Source organism: Anopheles aquasalis, chromosome 2 (assembly GCF_943734665.1).
Source record: "Anopheles aquasalis chromosome 2, idAnoAquaMG_Q_19, whole genome shotgun sequence".
Taxonomy (NCBI): Eukaryota; Metazoa; Arthropoda; class Insecta; order Diptera; family Culicidae; genus Anopheles; species Anopheles aquasalis.
The window spans coordinates 62,216,239-62,240,646 of NC_064877.1; the positions used below are offsets into that span (position 1 = coordinate 62,216,239).

General features: G+C 49.7%; 1 protein-coding gene across 5 annotated transcripts in view; it reads right to left on the reverse strand.

Moving 5' to 3' along the window:
• LOC126569333 (aryl hydrocarbon receptor nuclear translocator homolog) overlaps positions 1-24,408 on the reverse strand; it is a 190,496-nt gene that overhangs the window by 72,501 nt on the left and 93,587 nt on the right. For all 5 annotated transcript variants that reach the window (XM_050226337.1, XM_050226339.1, XM_050226338.1 and 2 more), the window contains one exon: positions 18,739-18,819. In XM_050226337.1, the coding sequence (XP_050082294.1) occupies positions 18,739-18,819 (81 nt within the window). The remainder of the gene's footprint in view (positions 1-18,738; positions 18,820-24,408) is intronic.

Below are 24,408 nucleotides of genomic sequence, written 5' to 3' on the forward strand. Positions count from 1 at the left end.
GTTATTCCCACAAAATAGACAGCGAGCGAGGGAGTGAACGGGCGCGTGTGTCAGCTGAAGCCCTGGAATCCATTTTTCATCTTCACTTTAGCTCCAACACCAACTGTCCACAGAAAGGGGGGGAACTCCCACAGTGATTAAGCGTTTTCGTTCATTACGCGACGCGAAACGCGCGCGGACAAATGACTTCTAGAGGCTGATCGGCCGTGTGTGAAGCGATCCGTCTAGCAAGAGATCTACTTTCTACCTCCAACCCCAAAGGAGAGATGCCGGGATGCCGCTGATACACCACCGGACAAGCAATCGACACGTTGCCACGTAACGGGACGTGATCGCATGGTGAGATGGTGAAGAGGAAAAGTGTTTCACTTACGCCAACGCTCCTTCTCCTCCTCCTCGGCGACTTAGTCCCGATTGATCGGTAAGAGGATTAGCGTCTGATGGCGCCATACGATGTGGTGTCGTCCGAACTGGAGGCAAAGCATACATCATTCGCCAGCCCCTTGGTTGGTGGAGTTACGACCGAGGTTTTTTGGAAAGGACGAGCAGGTATTACAGTCGCGCTATTAATCCCGCAACGCGACCACCGCACAGAGGGGTAGTATTTGCCCCAAAAACCGGTCAAGACTCGCAGGCATATTGTTCTTTTTTGGTTCGGTTTTTTGCTAACAATTATAAAATGTGCTACGCATGGTAGAACTATCATAGAGAACTCATACTCATGATTACACATCCCTGCTACGTTATCATTTTTAGCTGTGAAATGGAAGGATATAAATAGCTGTAATAGGTGCGTCGAGCCATTCGTGTCAAAAAAAAAGTTATATCCAAGATGTGGGCCTGCCTGTTTTTGTTATTCACGAACATCTACGAGGTTAGTAGAATATTTTGCAGTGCTTTTTATGTTTTGAAGTTTAAAAATAATCCCGGCTTTTTATCAAAAATGAATCATCGCAATATCAAATGAAAAAGTGAAAATTTCAATTTCAGTTTTCTCAAAAGCCTGGCAATGCCCGGCAAACATTCAGATAGCATTTGAAAGAGAAAGGTCTCTCGAATATAAAACCAGTCGGAATTATTCCCCACGGTTCCCCTTTACCGATTTTTCGATATTTTTGTGAAATTAGGGTTTTTCGTGCTGTATTTGCTTTTATTCTCCAGCTGTTTCTTGGTGATATTTGCCCAGATACTTAAAAAATGCACCAAGAAGGTTTTGGACGACATACTTCAATAAGCTGAGAAGACATTAGCCCAACTTTTGGAGTGACCTTCAGAAGTACACAAAATGCGAGCAATTATTGAAATGAAATTCAGAGATTCAAAGCAAATGAAAAGAGCAAAGCAAGACACAAAAAAACGTTTTGTTGCTCATATATGATGAAATTGCTAGGAAACATTATTTGTTACGGTTTTAAATCGAATATCAATCATATTTAAAACGCATAGCAGCATTATGGGATTTTAGCCAGGTTTTTGGTTCAAACACCCCTCTGCGCATCGGTCACATCGAGAGGTTGATCGTGTTTCTTTGTTTTCGATTTCAAAAACAAACAGAAAAACAGAAACGGTTCATCCCGATCACCATTGTTTTTTTTTTTTTTGCTGCTGCTGATCTTCCCGGCAACAGGATTGAAAGTAATTCCAGTGCCAGAAGTCGCCACCGATAATTCCACCGCTTTCATATGGCACACAGCACAGCACGAGCGACAAAGAAGCGCCCGTCGAAAAGCGCGGAACGCGCTCCAGGTTTGCTCCAATTTTCCCACGATCGGGACGCTTGTACGGTTTGTTTCTTGCGCGTCGCGTTGCTTCCTTCTTGCGCACAGGAAGATGGCAAGGCGTACAATGGTAGGAAACAACAAACAACGCGCAACAATTGAACCAACCGATGGCTCACCAGGAACCTCGAATGCAAATAAAGATTCAGAGAAAGAGAAAGATCTAAGAATCCCACACCGATGGTAATCCGAAGATTGTGTCGTTCGTTCGTTCACCTTCTTTTATATGGAGGGTGGTGGTGGTGATCGAGAGCATAAAAGTGCCACCGTCATTGGGATCGCTGTCTTGCGTTGCATCGAATCGATCCATCTCCTTTCGACTCGACTCGCGATTATTTCGAATTGGAATTCTATCATTGAAAAGACATTCCATTAATTGGATTGGACATTTATCAAGCAGCCTGGCCTGTGGTGATCATTACTGGCCGCTCTGTGGATGACTTTGTAGAAGATCATCTTCGTTCTGGAACGGCGGAGGAGTCGTCCACCGATCCACCGACAAATCATATCTGCTGCCCGTCTCTCCTCACCGCCGGGACAGGGGTCTCCGTTAGTAAATTTATATTTTTATGCTATCGCCCAGCCTCCAGTGTGGCCACGGTGTCCGCGCAGAGTGTGAAGGTAGCGTAGCGTCGGCATTACGCGCGCGCGTGCGCCTTCAGTCAGTGGGAACGCTGCTCCGGTTGGTCATCGTGGCCCGGGGGAGAGGAGTTATCTTATACTCTACTTAAACCTTAGTCACGACTGAGCTGTAACTGACCACCACCAGGGCGACGTTGCGTCGCCATTCCCTGGTCCAAACTCTCCCTGGACGCGATAGCGGAGGGTCCGAAAACTGGTTCAACGCACACGACGGGACGGGGCAACATCTTTTGTCGGACCCACGATCGCTACCTTGCAGCCCTTGTTTGTTGTTTGTTCGAAGCTTTGCTTGTTTGCTTGCTTTGAGAGAGAAAACGCGTCGTGCGGTGCGCTATGGATTCTCGCGACGTCCTTCGCCATCGCCAATCGACCGATAAGGTGAACGCAGAACAAAAAAAGCCCCAAACGATCGCGATCCGATCCGACGACTCCGATGAAGGTGAATCATCTGGCCGCCCTGGGAACATTCGGTTTGAAGGTGCCCATCCATTTTGATTCCCTTTGTTGCGCTCATCGCCGGTGCGTGCCCCGTTCCCCGATCGGAATCATTATGTCTCTGTTTGTCCGTCGTTCGCCAATTAAGTGACTCCACAACAGCAACGGCAGCGGCAGCCGAGCCCGATTGGAACTGCAGCAAAATGCGTCATTGGATTTAAAGAAATGCAAGTTGAAAGGACTTTTGGTTGCATTTTTAATTCTTTTCTATTGCTTATCAAATAGGTACCTCAGGTCGATGATATTCATGAACGTTCAACTGACGGTGGTAGCATTGTTCTGCCCCCTTCCTGGCATCACGAACGGCCAAGCTATATGCGCCAATATGCTCCCGTTATGCTGCATCGCGCGAGGCAACGAAAAAGAAAATCCAACCGTCCAACCGAAATGAATGGATACGCGAGCGCCTGGAGGAACGCGGAAACGGGGGAATCACAGTAGCACCACATCCACCCACCCCACCTACCCCCTCCCACACACATGGCGCTGTGTATTGTATACGAGCAAAGGAAACGCAGAGCGATATAAAACCAGTGAGTGCAATTTACTTTTAGAGTAACATAAATTTTCACCGCGACCAAGAAAAGTTCCTTCCTTCCACCCTCGATTTTTCCTTGGGACCACGGTCTGACTAGTGCCGTGAGCATGCGACCAGCCAGCCAGCCAGCTAGCCAACCAGAAGGTTCTCGCGGAAAGAAAGGAAAGAATGGAAACAACGACGGCAACGAGGATGTCTTCTGTGCTCACTACTCCCTCTCCCTCTCTCTCCTTCCAAAAGAAAAATCAAAAAGAAAAGAAATGAACAGAACCAAGGGAAGCCAAGGCATTGGCACAGAGAGACCACCATCGGGTGGCCCGGGGGGAGGGTTCTCTTCATTTCAACGCCACACCGGTGTGGGAACCACAACCTGTGACTGTGATGGCAGGCAGCCTGGCCACGGAATCGCCGTCGCCCTCTCGCGAGCGCGCGATTTCTATTCCGATTCCAAAGTGCCACCGGGGACCGGGGTCACCACCATCGCTCCGCCATATGTATTACGTGGAAAAGTACTTTTTCTCCGTCACAGACAGACACATACACGAGAACTTCACCCCCTTCTTCTTGGCTGGCCTGGCTCACATTTGACCATAGGAGGGGTTCTCTCTATTTCAAAAAATGGTTCAAGCCCGTGTGCAATCCAATCCCAATCTCCGTGCCCCTATGGTTCCGGATTTCTATTCAAGGAAACTCCGGGTATGTGTGTTTCGGAGGTTCTTGGAAAATCTTTTTCCACCGCACCGCGCACCACAGCAGCTGGCATCATATCCTGGCTGGGTGGTCGTTCGGGAAAGTAATCATAAATCACCTGCGAAAAGTTGGCGTTATTATTATTACAGTGTCCGTTCCCAGCCCAGAGTCCGGGGCCAATGGGATGCTCCTTGGCCAGGCACCAGTAGCGTTGTCTGTCGAAGGGATGGAGAATGGTGATGGTGGAGGGTTGAAGGGTAGAAGATAGATTTCGGGCTAGTTGCGAAGAACCGATTAACGGTTGGCCAAGAGGTGAACGGTGAGCTGAGGAGGCGCACAACTCGACAGCGATGATGAAGTACTGTTCGGAGACAAAACTCCAGGAGCATAATGTGCCTTTGTTTTGGTTGTGGAGAACAGTTGCAGCTTTCGTTGACTGGGACGAACGAAGGAAGGTTGGAGTCCATCGGCCAAGTCCACGAGACACAACACTGGCGCATTAAAAACTGTGTTCTCTGCAGCACAAAACAGCATAAAACACCAGATATATCCTTGTCAATCTTCATTACGGAGCTACTGGAAGTGATGAGAGAAGCAAACTCGACGCAACTAACGCGCATGAAACCGCGCCACTCCAAACAGAGAGCGAGAAAGAGAGAACAGCGAGATCCACGGTACTTCTTGGATGGACATAAATTAAGGCGGACAGCAGAGCGTGGTCGGCGCGCAATCCGGTAGCCATTTCGGGGCGTTTTGGTTTCATTTCACTCAGTCCATTCGAAACGAAGACGAATGATGGCTACTGCTGCTGCTGCTGGCGATCGTAATGGAACACTGGGCGGTTCCTTCTACAAAGTTCTTAACCCTCGAAGTGGCCAACATTCGTGGCCTTCATTCTCCCGCTCCTAATCCCAAACAGTGATCTTATAAGATCGAGTTCGCGGTTCAAGTTCTCGGCTACCGCAACAAACACAAAGCAAGAAGGACAGAACAAGACACAAAACTACCTGCTGGCCCGGACAGCCGGGCAGCTTGTTCTTCGAATTCCGTAGGAAAAACTTGTCCAGAACGAGGCGAACCAGAACCGCGCCAAAAAAACACGGAACATCGCGCGTCTCGAACGCAAAGAAGACCTCATTTCGTCTGGGAGCGAAGTTGGGCGGTTTTGGGATTTTAATTTTTTGTGCTGCCTCCGCTACTTCCTTAACCTCGGCTTTGCCGGAGCACGGAGGACGCTGCCACCACTTGGCGTTGCCGAATTATTATAATTGGCACCCGGGAAAGCCGAAACGAACAACAAAAAAATAAAAGAAGGAGCAAAACTTTGGCTTCTCCATTTTTTTTTTCGGGGTGGGTTTCGTATTATGATGATTAGTTTCACTATTTCAAACGTTCATACGGCGGTACGAATTTGTTTATACATATTCCCTTCCCGGGGTTGTTAGCTGGCCAACCACTCCTCCCCCGAGAGGTTCAACTTTCGTGGCGCAATCATTAGGAAAATGATGTTTCGTCTTATCGTCCTATTCGCTGCCAAGGCTGACTCTGGCAGGCCTTTGCCGTCTTTCTTGCCTCTTGCTACTCCTTGCCGGCAACTGTTTGCGAACTTTTCATCTTTTTTGATATCATAATTAGTCTGCCATAACAATAATAACGAGTTTTCGCCCGCCACTACTGGGACTCCCCTGCTGGCCGGTGTATGACGAGAAATAGTTGACGCAGCTTGTGCGACGCAAAGTAGATATTTTTTCCCCTTTTTTCGCTGTACAGAATAGTCCATTGCCGGGTGCATCTAGCTTTCTTGATTTGATCAAAAAATCCCTAAAAAACAAAAAATCCAAAAACCATCCTCGAATGTCGGCGTCAACCACAAACCGCCTCACACAGCGAGAAAGATGGTTGGGATGCCAGAGTTGCAGGCGGCAAACACACAAACACATCGCATCCAATCTAATATCAAATTGGATCGGGACCAATTATCTGTAATTTAGTAATTAAACATTCCAACATTCATCTCTTCGGCTCGGGTTTGATGTGTGGCCGGCGTCTCAAACCGCGTATCCGGTGGCTCCATCCATGATGGAGTCTCCTTTTGGTCTCTGTTTTATTCAAATTAATCTCCGAGAAATCTTCTGCTGGTGCTGCTGCTGCTGCTCCAGGCAGAGTTTTTGGAAATAAAAATAATAATAATCATCATAATGGTAGCGATTCTACTTGCCAAAAAAGGTGCGCATCGGAGCGACAAAGGACATAACCGGGCACCACCTCGCCAGCGGGCACTCGAACATTGTAGCGCGCGGATTTGGATACCGCCGTTGTCGAGTTGTCCCTAAGGGTGCCACGCACGCAATCTGTTGCTGCTGCTGGTGCTGCTGTGGACTTCTGAAGAGTGAGCGCAACTGAACTTGTAGAACGCGTTGTTGCGCGTTGTGTAAAAAGTTGCGAACAACCCAATTGTATTCCTTCTTCTTTTATTTCCATCGATTCAAATCCACCGCCCCCGGGTTCGTCGCTTGTTGGCCACCAAAGTCTTTCTGCTGTTTTTTCGTTCCCAAGCGGCAAGCAAGAGTTGAATGGCGGGGAGTCGAGTGCTGTCATGTTTTAGATCTATTCGAGTCCATGTCCATGTGGCTGTCGAGGTTTTTCTTCTTGTTTTCCGCTCCAACAACATTGTTCTTCAATGAATCAACCTGGGAACGGATCAATTGGCTGGCTGGACGGGTGGATCATACTCATAATAATCGCTCTCTGCAGTCTCTGCAGGCCATTCGTAACAACAACGCAACCGATCCGATCCGATCCATTCCGATCGGTCCGCTGACTGGCTGACGGACTGACTGTCCGGTGGTTGATGCGGTGGTGGTGATGCCAGGAGGACGGCACCGCCGCTTTAAAAGGTTTCTAATCCCTGACAATTTGCCGTGATTATCGTTATTATTATGAGCTGTTATGCTTATTTTGTTGGGTGCCGTGTTATTGTTTTTTTCCTCCTCTTTTTCCCCTCTCTCTCTCTCACTCTCTCTCTGCGCGCTCCTCTGCTGCTCTCCGTTCCGTTGTTTAGGTTTGATTTTGTCCCCCAGCACACCACGTCAACCCCTACTAGCGCTCCTCCCATTGCTCAGTGGAGCAGCGCGAAGCCAGCCCCAAAGTCCCGCGTTGCTGCTGCTCATCCGGTCTGGCCCCTCCGGATTCAATTGAGGTGGATTGGGTTCTGCTTTTCCGGGCACCGGCCGCCACCAAACCGCCAAACCGTAAAACCGGAGGTTTCCGTAAATAGGGACCCACCACCACCGTAAATATAAAGAAACGGAAAAAGAGAGCGAAGGCCTCCGCATCACACGCGATCTTCTGTATTTTTTTTTTGGACCGTTTGGCCATTGTCAGGGCCCGGGAGCGCCGACCACGCACCGACCAGCAAACCGATTCGTCTCCCTCTGCCTATGGTTTGAGGTTTTAGGAGGAGAGCCGGGGCGCAGTCGGCAGTATAATTGGGATTGATGTCTGAAAAATTGGATTCATGTCAAAAGTCCGCGCGTTGTTTCGATTCCATGAAAAGGCGAGGCTAGGCGAGCGCTCCATTCAAAAACCCTTTTTTCCGTCAACGCGCAGTGTTGCTGGAGTTTCTGTTGCTTGGGCGTAAAAGCCGAGCGCAAAAGCTGATTCGTCGATCCATTTCTCCAAGTGAAGGTGCGAAGAGGATCAGAAGGAGAGAGAGTGCACCCTTCAAGTGGGTTTGAGCTTTAATTAGCAGCAGCTTTAGAGGAGAGGCTCCTTAATAATGCCGGTGATATGACTAGCGCAACGAAAATCCCCCGTTTGGAAAGTGTTGCAATTGCCCGATCGGATTATTTCCAATCGAATTTCGAATCATTAATTCGTTTCCTGATGTTCTCTTCCTGGGTAACAGGGTCTACCGATCTGCAGCCCACCAACCGTTTGAAGGACGTTTCAAGTTTGAGCTGACGTTGAAACAAAAAAGTATAATAGAGGCATGGCCCTGAAGGCCGGCTGGTTCTCCGTAAGTAAGCGGCGGGACCTTCGGTAGACCCTTCCGAACAAAGGAGAAGACGAAGAAGACGCTTCCCGGCTCTATGTTTTAGCTGTCGAAATGTTGACGATTGAATTGACCTGATCCTTCTAATCCAGCAGCAGCAGCAGCAGTGCCGCCGGAAAACTAAACACAAAAAAAAACACCAAAACCCAACCGACCAAGGGCTGAGAGTCGTCAATGCTCGAGTCGTCGTGGTCGTCGAGACAGAACGGGGAGAGCATCCAGCGACAGCGGGGAATGGACAGTTTGTCTAAATATAGGGGGGGCCGCCGGGATGGGTTCCGTTTCTTCAAAAATCTGTCAATAATTTTCTGTTCGAAGTCAATCATTATCTTATTATATTTGCTACGTTGCGTTGCGTTGCGTCTCGTTTCGGTGATTGTGAGTAGCAGCTACAGCAGCAGCTCAACGAACTGTGCTGTGTGTTAGATTCCATTCCCAAGTTCCGAGTTCTTTGGCTTATTTTTTTGTGGGCCTCAAATGTTAAACCAGCGGCAACGAAACCCCGTTCGCTCTTCGGGAACACACTAATCGTTTGAGCCGTAATACCTCGGAGAACAAGAGGCGCGAGAAGCGGCATAAAATCCCACCACAAACTTGACGTTGTTGTATTATATTTGTCCCGTCCCGGTGTGGCCGGAACGGCTCCAAAAACAGTCCACACACCGGTGTCCGGTAAATCTGCCGCAAGGAATTATTCGTCGCCGTTCGGCGGAGTTCGGAGAAGAACCCTCAAAAAAATGCGTTGTCTGATATTAATCTGTCCAGCGTTGGAGAGCGCAAAGATAATTACCTCCGCAAGTATGCCAAAAACGGTATAAGCACACACGAGCAAACGCACCGCGACAAGGAAGGAGTCCTTATTCTTGGACGGCATTTGCTGATTATGCAGCTTGCGATAAACGATCACTTTGGATCGGAACAGAAGTGAAGGAAACTCTAATATGCAGCTGTTGTGGAGGCAAAGCTCTGATTGATTGATTTGTTTTGCGGGCACTGAAATCAACGAACGATCAAAGAAAGGAACAACGAGTGACTGGGCTCTGGTCCCGGACGAAGACTCCAAAATCGAGACATCGAGAGCGCGCGCGCGCGCCCGTCATGAGTATCGATGGCTTTCCGATTTGAATGAGAAGCAGCTTGCCTTAACCGGGACGCTCCGGATGAAGTGGACACAAACCCGCGGCTTCGAGTGTTCCTAATGAAGGCCAACCACTCCGAAACACCGAAAAAGGAGGTTCCGAGATGGTCCGATGGGGAGCGAAACGAAAGTTACGGTTGGTTGGACGAATTGGAGTGTCGCAATCGCAACCGTCCAGCCCCCGGACGAGCGTAGTAAATTCTTATTTCATGCTAATTATACACAAATACACTCCCGAACTGGCGTCCCTCTGCTGTTCCCTGGAACCCCCCCTCCTGGTAAGGGGGTGATGGGGTTGATCACATCACATAATTACCGCTATTACCTACAAGCGGGTTGAAGCTTCTTTCTTTCCTTCGTTTTATTTTTGGTTTCGGTGAAAACGCTTTTGCTGCGGGGGTAATTCGTATTCAAAAAGAGCTCCCAAGACAGAGAGAGAGGGAGAAAAGGAGGAGAGGCTTTGGTTTCGCTTTGGAAGGAGGAAAAAAAAAAGGGTTCCAGCTCTTCCGGGATGATGCTGATGATGATGGCTGACCGTTCGCTGGACGAGACACACAGGCAGAGAGTCCACGGCGTTCAAGCTTTGAATCGGAAGCCGATCGAAGGTGAAGCTTTGTTACCCCCCCCTTAAGGGAGTTCTGGTGTGGCACATTCCGATCGCTCCGATGGCTCTCGGCGACTCGGATCACTCGCGCGACCGCCGCGAATCGAATTGACCGTTTTCGGTTAACCAGAGGGAAGAAAATGGAAGAAAGCAAAACCTCGTTCTCGCTACACTTGGCGTCGCGATCGACAGTGTAATCGAGGAAAATAATATCAGAGGGGTGAAAAAAAACAACCGCAAAAAACATTCACAAAAGCCTCCAAGGGACTCGTCGGCACCTCCGCCTCCTTCCGCCCGTCTTGCGAGACGGGGTGGTGGTTAAAAGCATAAAAAGGCAAACGGACTCTGCCAAACACAAGGTCTGATTTCGGCGTTTCCATATCCCCTGGTGGGATTTAAGGTAGCAATTAGCGAATGAGTTGATTTCAGACCCTCCTCTCTCTCTCTCTCTCTCTTTCTCGGGAGAAAATCGGGGAATGGAGACGTTCAGATTCGTTCGATTCTCACCCCGTTCTCTGTTGAAGGACAGCAAAACAAAAAAAAAAAAACTGTGGAAAGCAGTACTGCCCTCGGCTACCAGGCTTTACTGCCGCTCGATCGCCGCCCTTTTCGATTGACGCCAAGGAGGAGAAGATTGAAGATCAGTTGTGGATGTGGAGTGGCCTGGCTACCGTTTTGTAAAAGCGTCGCGAGCGAGCGTACATACTAATTAGCATTACCATTATCAAAGGCTTTTATAAACATATCATACCATTATCAATTAATTACGCAAACAGTTATCGACGTTTGGCTCCCCCGAGGAGGAGCAGGGGGCACAGCCACGCAGCGAGCAGAAACAATTGTTATTGCATAAGTAGATAGCGTATGATTCGATGGTACGTTCTGTCTCTCTGTATCTTAATGTTTCCCCTCTCCCCTTGCTCGCACAATGCGATACGAGACATTCGAAAACCCAACATTTACCAGGTTTCCTGTGGGCTGCTGTCTGTCTGTCTGTCTGTGTCTGGGACGCGTTTCTGCGTTTTCCGTTTCCATTCTTGGTCTCTGGCAAACGGATCTGGCATCTCGCGCGGCCGCCCTTGCCTTGCATCTTAATTGTGTTATCACCGGGAAATTATCGGTGCCAACCACCGGCCAACCATGCCAGGGTGCTACCTATGCTCGGTTATGTTTCTTCTGTTTTATCTCGCCGTGGGAGCATCGCGAGTGCGAGCGCGCGCGCGCCCTCTCGAGTAGCACACTTTGTACCGGGCGGCGGATCCGGGGCGCCCTCTGGATGCGTTGCAATTGCAGCATATCACGCATGCTGCTGTGTGCAATCAGTGAGTGCTGCGGTGGAGGAGGCGCCCGATACACGAGCACACTTGTAATGGGTGAAAATTAAGGGATTGTTAATTGAATTTGTATAATTTTCACTTGGGTGATAAAAAAGGATTCAGGCTACTCAATTACACCAACAACAGGGGCTGTCTTTTGCCTGTTTTTCTTTGTGCTGCTCTAGAACATAAAGGAACACAATGCAAATGGAGGTTGATGGTGTGGGTTGCGTAAAGTGTTCTGCCGAGTGCAGCAGTTGATCAAAGGACATCCGGTGGAGTGGATTACTGAAGCAACATCATTGTGCTACAATTTACCCACAATATTTTCCATCGGTGGCTTATTGTAGTAACTGGATTAAAATAAGGGTCCTGCTTTCGTGATTACCAATAACAAAAAACGGCAGGCACAAAATTTGAAGCAGGTGCCTTTGAGAGAACGAGTGTCGTAATTCCGATTATGACTCATGCAATCATGGTGCTTGACTTCGCGATAAAACATTGTTCTTCCACGGGGGCGCGGAATACTCCAAAATGATTTGCAATCGTCATCAGGGTGATTGTTTTTGAGGGGAAAAAGGAAAAAGTGGCAGCCGTCATAGACAGGAGGATTAGAACCCCATCCAGCTGTCATAATCAAGACAGGGAATCCAATTTGCTATCACCATCAATGACGCGCGCGCATCGTGCCAATCGTGAGCAGGATCTATTCCGTCTGCTAATCCTTCAGGCAAATATGAAATAACAAACAAAACAAAAAAAACTCCAGACACGCTCGAAGACGATACTGGATTATTGTTGTTAGAGGTGCCACTTTGTTGGCATTCGAACACTGTAATCCCGTTTTCAATCGCATCGCATATTGATGAACTTCATCGCGACGTTTGAACGCGCAATCAAAATGATTTTCCAAAAAGGTCAAACGATGCAAAACGTAGCTACTATTTAGAGTGGAGATTTTATGACCTCCTTCTAAGGGCATTCGAAATACCGGCATGCCGCACACTGCGCTTTTGGTGCGTTAAATTATACAGCGAAGCCATGAATCAGCAGCCATTTGGTTGACAGAATATTAGTATTAATTGATGCTTTCATTTATCAAAAAAAAAACGAAAAAAACATGAGATAGAAAACCGGGTTCCTCTCTCCCTCTTGGAATGCCTCGCCAAGTCTTTTGTCGTCAATTTACAAACGAAGAGTGTTGTAAGATCAGCCTATAAATCGCCACTGCCAACACCACGAGCAACAATAACAATATTCATAATTTTTTATTAATATTATTATCTTCGCATGCCTTCGGGAGATGGCATGTTCGACACGGCCACGAACGACTTCATTTTCAATCCACGGAGACGGTCACCATCACCACGGTAGCCGTCACAGAAGAAGCCTGTGACCTGTGGAAAAATCCCAGGGGGACGAACAAAGATCGCGTAGAGAATATAAAAAACATTAAAAAAAACCGGCAGCATATTATTCAGGAAAAAAGCGTCACCTCGATCGATACGATCGATCCGCACGGTAGCAGCCACAGTGCCTCATCTCGCCGCCCCGCGCCCAATGATAGTTATTATGCTAATCGATAACACTTTTATGCTCCAATTTTATCGATCCCTAATAAATGGCCGCAAGATCGTACCGGACGGTCGGACGGCCCGGGGAGAAGCTGCATTCTTTCGGTCGCGGACCGAGGTGTTGAAAATTAATATATTTAAGCAAACGATAAAAGTATATCGCTTCCATCGCGATCAAAACAGAGGTGAGGAAGGTGACCGAAATCGAAAAGATTGATTATCAACGACCGATCGATCGATCGATCGGTCATCAAGTGATTTGTCCCCACCGTTGTTGTTGTTGGTGATGATGCTGCTACTGATGCTGCTGTTATGTTCTATTTTATGTTATCGAATTTTAAGATTTTCAACCACGCGCGCGCGCTCGTGTGTGTTCCTTTTCCCCCTTTTTCGACGCGTTGCTCCAAACCATCCGACGAAGATGATCATGGTGAAGAAGAATGGGTTCGAAGCAGAGAGCGGAAAATTGTACGAAAGGGCGAAGGCAACGGTAGGGAAGCCAAAAACCTTGCCGATAGAACCGATTTCGACCGACAGGTTCCCGGGACAGGCTGGCTGGCTGGCTGGCTGGCTGGCTGGTGGTTTGATGTGCCCGCAGGTGATCCGTTATTTGCGCTGTTTTTTTTTGTTGTTGTTCCTGCTGCTGTTGTTGTTGTTTTAATGCTATCCTTCAATTTTCTACGTCCAGTTGATACGAAACGAGAGCTCCGAAGAGAGGGAGGAAGGAGAGGGACCTTGGGCGACCGTTTGGTTGCAGAATACCGGGAGGCGAACCTTAGCTCCCTCTCTAGATCGAAACAGCGGCAACGCGACTGCCTCTACTTTTCTGTCCGACACAAGATCCCCCTCCTCTACACCACCCCTCTTGCAACCCTTCTTGACCGCTAGTCAGTCACTGCTGCGCCTTTAAACTAATTAGTAGGTTGGCGTAATTTCTTATGTTATAGGTATCGACATATTATCTTTCCGGTCGATATACGACGCTTTCGCTTCTCGCTCCCCGTCGCAACCCCATCAAAAGCAGCACCAGCGAGCAATGGGGTGAGAGGGAGGTCCATCAAAGCTGTCGAGCTGTTCAGCAGAAGCAACGCTCGGCGATGTGCGACCGCCGGGTGACGGACGGAGAGTGCGAGCCGCAAAAACGTAGCTGCAGTGTGTATCTGCTGCCTTCCACAAGCCCCTGGTGTTGCCCGGTTTTCCAAAACCTTCTCTCAAACTGATTGCCTGGCTCTCCGGCCACATCCCAGGGCCTTAACTTTGTACCATAATTTGCGTTAATTTTGAGTCTCCTGCGAACAACAAAAGCAGCAGCAGCAGCAGCAGCCACAACAACCCCCTTTGCTCGGTGGACGAAATAATGTTGTGTTGGTTTTTGGTGGGGCGATTGGGGCGAGCTCTCCACCGATAGCGTCGTTGGCAGGACAGCCAGCGTTTTGCAACATGACGAGACTGGATGAAGGGTTTAAAATAAAAAAAAATATTGTTTGTTCTGAACGAAACATTATCAAAAATTCAAGGGCAAATGCACAAAACCATTCGTCCGTCTTTGAATATGTTAAAAAAAATGACAAATGCATAAAAAAATTAAAACCAACAATATTTCAATCATTTGCTTATGTGCATCTGTTTTATGCAAACGACAACAAATGTTCCAGAAGAGCCAGAAAAAAAACACCCAACAACCACGGTGCAGGAACGTTGATTATCCAAGAATGCGCACTAATTGTGCTGAGCGCGTTCCGTGAAAACGATTTCCAGACGAATTTCCGTTTCGTTAGAGATAATAATGTGGATGAAGGCCACAGAGGCCATCAAGGGCTAGCGTGCCACCAGTGTGTGGTTGATGCTGCAAAATGGTTCCAAAAGCATCCTGATTTGATTCTCCGTAGCTACACTTGTCCAAGGAGACATGCAATTCGTGTAAGAAAATGAAGTGATTATCTGTTTTTTTTTCGCATAAAATATGTTAAACACACACAGATACACACTAATGCTGTGGCAATGACATTGACCTTGCCCTACCCGATCGATGCTATCAAACGGCACATGAAAAAGCGCATGAATGAAACCGAAAACACGCACACCAGCACGCAAACATCAAAGCGCACGCCGTCTGGGCAAAAGTGTCGCACGCAGCGAGGTGTCACATGGAAGGAATCGCCGGGCCTCCTCCGATCATGCCTCAAGAAGACACCGCAGAAGGATGTTGGTCGCCCACCACAATGAATATTTCTTCGAACCACGTGCGTGTCTGCGTTGGTGTGCGAAAGGATTTAGTAGGGCAGTAAGGCCGGCGAGAAGTGTGAGAAAACGGCTCCCGGAAAGCATGACAATTCTCGCCCGGCACACGGCGTGCCGCTCGCTCGCTAGAGTGAACTGTTCGCCCCAACAAACGACGAACCTGCGGCCGAACGCCCGGCGCTCTGCTCTGGTTGCGTTTAAAGACGCGTGAGCGTGCCGCCGATGGATGGTGGGTTCGTGATTTTGTAAAGTTAAAGCGCGTAACCTGCGAGAGTCACGCAAAAGGTAATGCACGCACGACACCACAACGCACCACCACCACCACCACCACCGACTCCATCATTACGCGGTCCATCATGAGGCGGTGTCCTGGACAGGGCAGAGACGGTAGGGACGGAACGGTGGCCAGGGCCTACCCAATTGTGATTGCAATTGATTCCTGACCTCTCCTTCTCGCCGGTGTGTGTTGGAGGCACGCGCGCGACCGCTCCGCTCCACGCATCGTGTCTTTGAGAGGAGTATTTTTTCAATTTTTTTTTTATTTTTTAGCCACAAGCCAGCCGCACACGCCAGATCCTTTCGATTTCATCCATCTGCATCGCTAGGGCGCCGACTGGAGCGTGTTCTGGAGCCGGGGCCGGCCGACCGGCGGTTGGCGAACTGATCGTGAATTCAAATAAATCGACCATCCGCACGTGACCAAGTGGCAAGTGCGCCAATCGTTGCCGGTGGTGGTGGTCGGCGCACGCGGAATGTTTACCTTGCCTTCTCCTCCTTACTTGCTCACGACGCCACCACCCTCGAGAGCACATGTTGCGGAAGGTGATGGTTTGTAATTATGTGTAGGCTTTTTTTGTTGCTGCTGCTGTTGTTGTTGCTGTCTTTTTCTTGGTTGCCCTTAATATAACGGAACAGAGTACGTTAGTCGCACTAAGAAAGGGGGAGCGAATGCGTTCGCGCGCGCGCGCGCGTGATAACTTTAATCTAGCATATTTTTTTTATGCTGCTATGTCTCGCCTGCGTCACATTCTTTTACGATGTTGGGCGGCTGCCAGTTTTTGCTGCCAGCATCTTGGCATTTCTTTTTTCTCTTTTTATATGAGGTGTTAATTAATCAATTAATGCGCAACACAAGATGCCGACACTGTTTTTTTACCGCTACCCCACATGTAAATCAAGGCTTTGTGGGCAAAGAAAAACCAACAACAAAGTGGCATTAACATGCACGATTAGGGGAGAAAGGAATTATATGCATCGGACAGTGAGCGGGTGAAAACAAATGTTGTCACGATTTATCAGCAAAAAGCACACAGACATTGAAATATAAAAGCAAGGAAGAAGCTCCATCTGATCAATTACAGTTTGTCCTTCTCTCGTTACCGCAATGTCCATCAGCGCATCACGCGCTGGTAGCAAATCATTTCGACACGAAGGGATCACGGATCAATCGCGTCTGGTTAACCCCGGAACGATCCGATGCTCGCACTGCCGTCACTCGCTGTCAACAGCATTTACCGCGTGCCCCGTTGCAGGGTTATTGATTGATTTTAAATTAAATGTCATTTACCAACGGTCGCACGCCCGCCCCTCTTTCGATGTTCCGTTCAATCAACGTCAAGAAGAGCGGCGAAGGAAAAGATGCTGTGTCAACAGGTACATGAGTTGAGGACGGAAAGGAGCACACTCAAAGTCGTGCGCCATCTCCGGATTGCGGCCGCCTCCCAGGAGAATCGCGAAGCAAAGAACGACGAGATTGCGATTTGATGGCAAGTAATAGAATAAAAATAAACAAACCACGACATTAGCAGCGGCACAAAAACAAAAAAAACTGCAGCATAAAACTAAGCAAGAAAACATGAAGTAACAAGCGAAGCGGAACATCCAAGATCCAATGTAAACATTATTGAGAAATTGAGAACCGTCCAACAGCAACAGCGATCGATCGATCGACCGGGTGACGATTTGTTGAGGTGCACTCTGTTTTCGCAAAAAACCGTTTCATCTCCCCCGGTTACGTGCGGCTTTCCTCTACGGAAAGAAAAACACCGATCACCCGTTTCTTACGGCTGATCAAGATCGCGGCATGGTGCAAGCAAAGTGCCATCAACAATCTTGAACAGAAAAAAACGAAAAAGAAGAGGCGAGCGCGTGAAGCGATGCTGCTCGATGACCAGGATGGACAAAGAGACGAGGAACGCAAAGCGGCGGCGAAGCAACATAGTTTTTTCGTTGCGGAGCGCGCTCGGTTCAATTTATGCTCGGCTCACTCATCCGTCTCACGGGGACACGACTTGATGACGGCTGGCAATGCAATGCAATTTTCTGCTGCCACACAATTCTTCGGGGAGAAGCGACAGAACCACCACTCCTTCTCTTATTACTTCTTCTGCTCCATGCCGTGTGCAATGTTGGTTTCGAGTTCGAGTCAACCCGTACAGCAATGGCTGCTGCTGCACCAATGTTCCATCGTGGCGTGCGCGCGCGCGCCCATCACCGGTACGGCTCCTCCTGGGTGAGGGGTTTTAATTTTTTGACAGATTTCCACCCCAATCCCTGCATCCCTACCACCGCAAGCGCTGGTATGCCAGAGGATCGGAGGACGTTTGACGTTTTGTGGCGCGCGGCAACAAACCATAGAGCATGGACGCGAGCATTCCGGTGAATAATGTCACCGACGGTACCGACATCACAAACAACCAGGCTCCCAGGACGCTCTTCCCCTCACCTGTCCCATACCGAAAACATAATGATCGCGCACACAAAGGTCGTTATCATCATTAGCGCGCGGCTTCGACTTCGGAGTCGACGAGCGGGAGGAGGAGGTCCGGGTGCAAAAAATGCGCCAGATTTTCCCTGACCTCGTACCGATGCGCCACAACTCACACTCAGCGCCAACACTGGGACCTGCTGCCCAGCATCGCAACGTACCATCGTAGCGGCACTCTCGGCAAAAAGGGGCGATCCGCGGATCGGAAACCGAAAAAAAAACCCGCGAACCGAACTCGGAACAACATGGTGAAACAGTGGAACGCAATGGAGCGGCCCCACGAAATGATTGGGTATTATTATGTGCGATTTATTGGAAATTTAATGATCTTCGCAAAAATGAAACAATTCTCATCGCCACTCTCCCTGGAGGGGAGCTGAAGAGAGCGACCAAGGGCACACCACATTTGCCGAAAGGTGGTTTTAATGACCGGTTTTACAACGACATCAACGGGGGTGGTGGTGACGGTGGCGGTGCAGCGCGCGCACAGAAAAATGCGGTAAATGATTTAACGAAATTGCACCTCAACCAACCACAACCCGCCGATCAGGTGGCTCTCGGGCGGGGTGGGGAAATCAAAACCTTTACGCGAGAGGCAACAGAACAAAAAAACGGGACGAAAGAGGGAACGCAACGGAGAAGTGATCGCAACCGGTACGGTTCCTTGGTGTTTTTTTGTTGTTGTCAGGAAGGCCGCCACCACACATCTGAATGAATTGTTCCTCCCAATTTGTTCGATAATCTTGGACAAGGGAGGGCGATGCAGCGAGGATGTGAATATTTGTTGAATGTTTGCAAGATGCTGCACACGTTGAGGTTGAGGTTTATTGAATGGCGGCAAAAAAACAGACGACGAAGAGAAGGAAGAGAAGGAGAGAGAGATGCGATCGCGTGAACTTACCTGGCAAACCGCTCCTTATCCTGCACGTTATCCTCATCCATTCTGTTGTATTTGTTACCACTGGATGTATCCTCATCAGACCTGCGGTGGAGAGAGGGAAAGAAAAATAGATAAAAGAAAACATTAATATGAGCATCAAAAATCGCCACAAACAATGCAAGTGAGTGACTGGCGAGCGAGTAATGATGTTTCCGGCATCATTACGCGTGAAACGGGACGATGATAACTGAAACGTAATGAAGCGCCGCTTTGACATTCGACACACGTTGTACGTTGCTCCTCCAGCAACCAACCAACTGACGGACCGATGGATCCCTTCAATCGGATGCTTTGCTTCGGATTCAGGAAGTGACGCCAGGACACGCACCGTGTACGCATCGGCATCGACCGCGGGGTGTAAGAAAAAGAGAGAAGAAGGGTGACGACAACACGAAACCAGGCCGGCCAGCTGCACGATCGTCACTCTCGCTCGGCGCACGTCGCGAACCAGAGCGGTGACGACGTGCTCGGCAACAAATCACGTGAAGTAAGCAAATGTCCCCCCCCCCCCCCCCGCTTCCTTTTCCCTTGTTCAACCCAGGACACGATCAGGACGGCAATGGAAGTGAAGGTGGCACGCGACAACTAGGAAGCCAGTGACTTTGGTGGCCAGGCCGCGGTCGATTGGTCTAGACACGCCAGCCAATCGACTACGGGGAACCATGGATAGAGTTCACCTTCCGAGAGAGAGAGAGAGAGAGGGGACAGCGCGGACACGGTCACGGTCAACCTGAAGAACCGCAACACGTCGTTCCAGCGGAATGGGATTGTTCCCCGGAGGTTCTACCGACGGTTATGAGGTGTGTGACGACTTGTGTGCTTTCGCGGGAGGATAAACATAATTCCAAGTCACGCGGTGAGTGTCTCATATCCTGTGCCACGAAAGAAACGCACAGCGAATCGAATAGAGAGCACCACCTAGAGACCGGCGTCTAATGACTTCATACTAGAGAGTCCGGGGCGGCAGCCTCGTTGGTCATTAGCACATATGTTTTATGCTCCCTCCAGCCGCTAGCTCATTGCCGGAAAATCAGTGTCCGGCGCCAACGACCGGCCATTTGTGGTCTCGATGGCAAGATGTGGTCGATGGCGACGACACCGACCAGTCGCCGGTCACTTGTGGTTGGGAGAGAGTTCCCCGAAAAGGGCATCACTCCCGATATGGGTGTTGCAACGGCTGCGGTGCCCTGGCGACGGCGACGACACCGCTTATTAGGGCACATCGTCCCCGAGGCCGATTGTATTAATTATGAAAATTCGCGATACCAACCAACCAAGACACCAACCGACGACGGAGCCATGCTGTCGGACTCGTCCTCGCAGACACCAAAGTGACACTCCCCGCGGGATGGGGGAAGGAATGAAGAGCCAGCGGATCGAGGAGCGAGAGACACACATCGCAACGCATCGCATCACATCACACCCGCCCGTAGTGCTGCCGTGGTTCGCGGCGAGACGAAAGACATAAATGTGCTAATTTAATGAGCGAAACTGCGCCAACAGCGCGGATCACCGATGGCCGGTTTTCGGTCACCGAGTGAACGAGCGACCTACGAGCCGACAGGACACGAGAAATGGCTGAAAAAGGATTGCTCCGGCACTGTGGCGTTCGTCGCTCGGTCATAGGCTCATCAAGAACATACACGCGAAAACAAAGCAAGAAAGAAAGAAACGCAAACACTAGCGCCCAGGAGACAGCGAACGCGACCACGACCGCGACCGCAACGACCAAAACAAAAACGCCATCGAAAACAGACGAAAGCTGGCAACATAAACATAAAACAAACTGCTAGTAGTAATAACATTAGCGCACCCGGCGCGCTCCCGTAGCAATTAATCATTTCTTCTAAGGACTCGCAAACAGTGCCGGCGGCGGCCACGGAGGCGACAGCGGTGGCCAGGCGCGACCGACTGGGCGCGCGCGCGCGCGCACACACCGGAACGTCGCATATTTGGTGGCGGCAGCGACGGGTTCTTTCCGTTTTATGCGCCATTCCTTGCTCCGTTCAGTAGCTGCCGGTTTTTTTCTTGCTTGCTGGTTATTGCTGTGCGCTTTACCTCACAAGGAAGTGGTTAGTTGCAGCACCAATGACATTGATACAGCGAGATAGCCGGAGAGACAGTGAGAGAAATAGAGAGAGACAGGCTCTGTACAATCTGGATCGTATTGATCGTAATTACCGGCATGAAGAAAGATTGAAAGGTGGATCTGAACACTTATTTCCATGAGACTATGAGGTGCTTCTACGCTTAATGTTGTCTTTTCAATATTGACGAACTCCAAATAAAAGCAGAACCTCAATAGAAGGATTCAATGTATCACCAAACCGAGAGCAAAGATACTTCAATTTCAATTCATTACATTTGCAATTTTCCAACAAAAGATGCGTTGCGATATCCTTGTCTCCATCGCATTTCGTCCACTAAATGATATTCTTTAAGGTGACTCTTGTAATGTTTATAATCGATTGTTACGCTTTGCTTTTTGCGCAAACAATTTAAGGGAAAACAAGGACGAACGAATCAATTTTCGGGAACCCAGAAAACATCCAAATCGAAAGCAAAATATTTAGCTAGAACCAAGCCACATTTTCCTTTCCAGCTGGCACCCGGAACACGCTCAATCGTACCCTAGAAGGGGTTGCACTGTCTGAGTGGCCAGTGGCGGTGTGCGCGCTGCTCTATTGACGGGTTAAATGAAGCGGCACGCGGTGGCTTCCAACTGCGACGAGCAGCAAGGAAAGCGAAGGAAGGGCGCTCAGCTCGGGGGTTTCGCGGCCAATTTGCGGGTAATTGAATCGATCGGAGGACGAAAGGGGGATGCCAAAGCAACCAACCGGCGGTACGGTACGGTAGCAACATATTTTTTTCTAATTAACAGCACAACTCCACTGGTACGTGGCGGCCATGGCGCGGTGTCCGTCGCTTGCTTGCTTGCTGAACCCTTTCCCTTCCACTCCGCTGCTTCATTCTCGATCTTATCGCTGATCAATGGAGCAGCACCCTTCCATCAACACATGGGAGAACGGGGGCAACCTTGAACCGGAGCGGACCCGAGGACGAGCTGTTTGGTTCGGTGTTTTATGCTAAGGACACAGTCTAGTGACAGGCTGGCAGGCCGCCATGGCACCATCAATGAAACTGCTAATTAAAATGTCCAAAAATGTTACCTCCACCGGGTGTTTTGCATAAAAAGCGAGTGTTTGGTGGCGAGGGAAAGCGATTGAAAATGGGAAACGTTAAGGTAGCATCGCTGGTTTGGCCGAGTCATGCTGTTCCTTCCCTCGCCGGTTGTGGAGTTGTTGGTTCCCGTTGTTATTGTTGTTATTTCCTCATTTCGGGACTTTTCCTTCCGCAAAAAAAAAACCGAGAACGAGGAGTTCCCCGGGCGAACGGACGGTGGAAAGTTGGTGAGTTGGCCCACCAAGCCAACTTCAATTTGGTTGCCATTCTACCGTTGCGGACCACAATTAACCAATTAATTGCTGAAGCCCAGGAACGTTCCTACCGCTCCACCGCACCACCAAACCGGCCTCTCCGTGCTCGGATGCACCAACAGTCCGTCCGCCGCCCGACACCAGCGATCAAAGGACCGTGAACTCTCCCTCTTCCTGGTTACGGGTACTTGATGTTTGCAATTTGGCCGATCGATTACCGGCGGCGGCGGCGGGGCAGAGCCGAAAACACAAGGGGGTTGGTTAGTGTTGGCCGCAAGCAAGCCAGGGGAATGGGAGGGCATCATTGAATTGACGACGGCGACCGCACACCGTTCATTATTTAATTTGAATTATTTAAGCAAGCCCACCCTTGGCAGGGCTTCGCTCGACTGCGTCCAATTGAGTTGCACATTGTTCCCGAAGGTCACCGTAAGTTGTGTGCGCGCATCATCCGCCCCAGAGGGCCCGAGCCAGTGTGTCTCGTCGCAAGGAGATCTCGTTGAGTAAACGATCATCAATGACGTTATCAGGGACCAGTGGTGACGCAAAAGACGACGATCTAATGAACGAGAGATGGTGCGAAGAACGACTGCTCTGGATACGCTGATCGATCCATTGACAGCGCGATCAATGACAACATTAATCACACCGCAACCATGACGTCATACTCGCTGCGCCTTCAAGATGTATGACGTCAAATCGAACTCTAATCGATCTCACCGAACCGGTGACGTTGTCAATTGATGAAGTGATTCCACGGAACTAGCACAGTAATTAGCTTCACAATCCGATCGATCCCAATCCAACAATTATCGTCGAGATCGCGATCGAGAGATCATCAGAACCGATGCACTAGCCGTAAATAGGTTCCGTGGAAGAGCAGAGATAGCAAATTGCATCCGCAGATGACAAATCTCCTTCAAGTTTCGTTCCTCGGTTCCGTAACACGTGTTTCTCTTCTTCGGCCCTATTCCAGTCGGCAGTTCAATGCCCATAAGCTACGCCCAACAATGTAGCATACATAAAATTATCGGAAAAGAAATGCTTGCATTCCTGGCCGTCGTGCCATGCTCGGTGCGGTGCGGTCCGCGTTAGCGCAATTGGCATCGCGTCGTGTACGACATCAAAAAGGGGCTGGCAGGCTGCCAGGTAGGCGGCTACAAAAACTCCCAAAACCCGAAACCGATGTGTGATTGCGCAATTATTTACGTCGGTGCAGCGACCATACGGTGCTGCTCCTGTTGCGCCGCATCACAAAGACCGAGCGCCGCACATGTCGATCGGCAAACCGGTACACGGTGTCGTCCCCGGAAAGCACCGAAGATCACCGGAGCATAAAACACCTTGCCCGGAACAACATCAAAAACCGATCGCGCACCGATCCGATCGGAGCAAAGCAGAGCAGAGCAGAGCAGATGATGATGATGATGATGATGGACCCGACCGGTGGCCGGAATGCTACTTTCACATTCCTATTGCCCGCGCTTCCTCTGACGGGTCTGAATGACAAACCAACCGTTGGCTGGCCCGTTGCTGATGGTGGTAATTATGTTTCGTGTTTAATATTTCACCAACACCACCACCACCAGCAGCAGCAGCTTCGTGGCACCAGTGTTTCGGTCATGTTTCGGGATGCACTTACTGGTGCACCGGCCGCGCGATCACCGATTGCCAAATTGCACACGGCCGGACCGCGCGTATGTTATGAAGTGACCGACCTCGCCCGGTCGAGGATGCCTTCCAGAGGCCGGAGTGCTGCGTTCTCCGGTCCGGCAAAAGGAGGCTGTGGGGATAATTCAAAGAACGATTTGCCGCTACCGCTTGGTGGCCACCCCGGTACCAGGGGGTCGCAGGTCCTGCATTCGCAATGAGTCTTTCCGTCGAGTGTGGTTTGGTTGGATTGTGCATTACGCGCTTTTGTAATTTCGCGGGGTTTTAGTGCCCGTTGGTAACAGAGGAAAGTGCATGGATCGATCGACTGCGCTATGTGGGGGACTGAAGACTGGATCAGTGGCAGGCAGGTGGTGCCGACTTGCGCTGTTGGCCCGGCCACGATACAGAACCACGTTGTTATCCATTCGTCTTGGGCGCAAAAGAGGGCTGCGGTGTACCGACTCCGACAAAACAATCGGAACCGCGGCAGATTGTTTTCCAAGATGCCCACCACATGAAAACCCAGGCGAATCCATCCAAG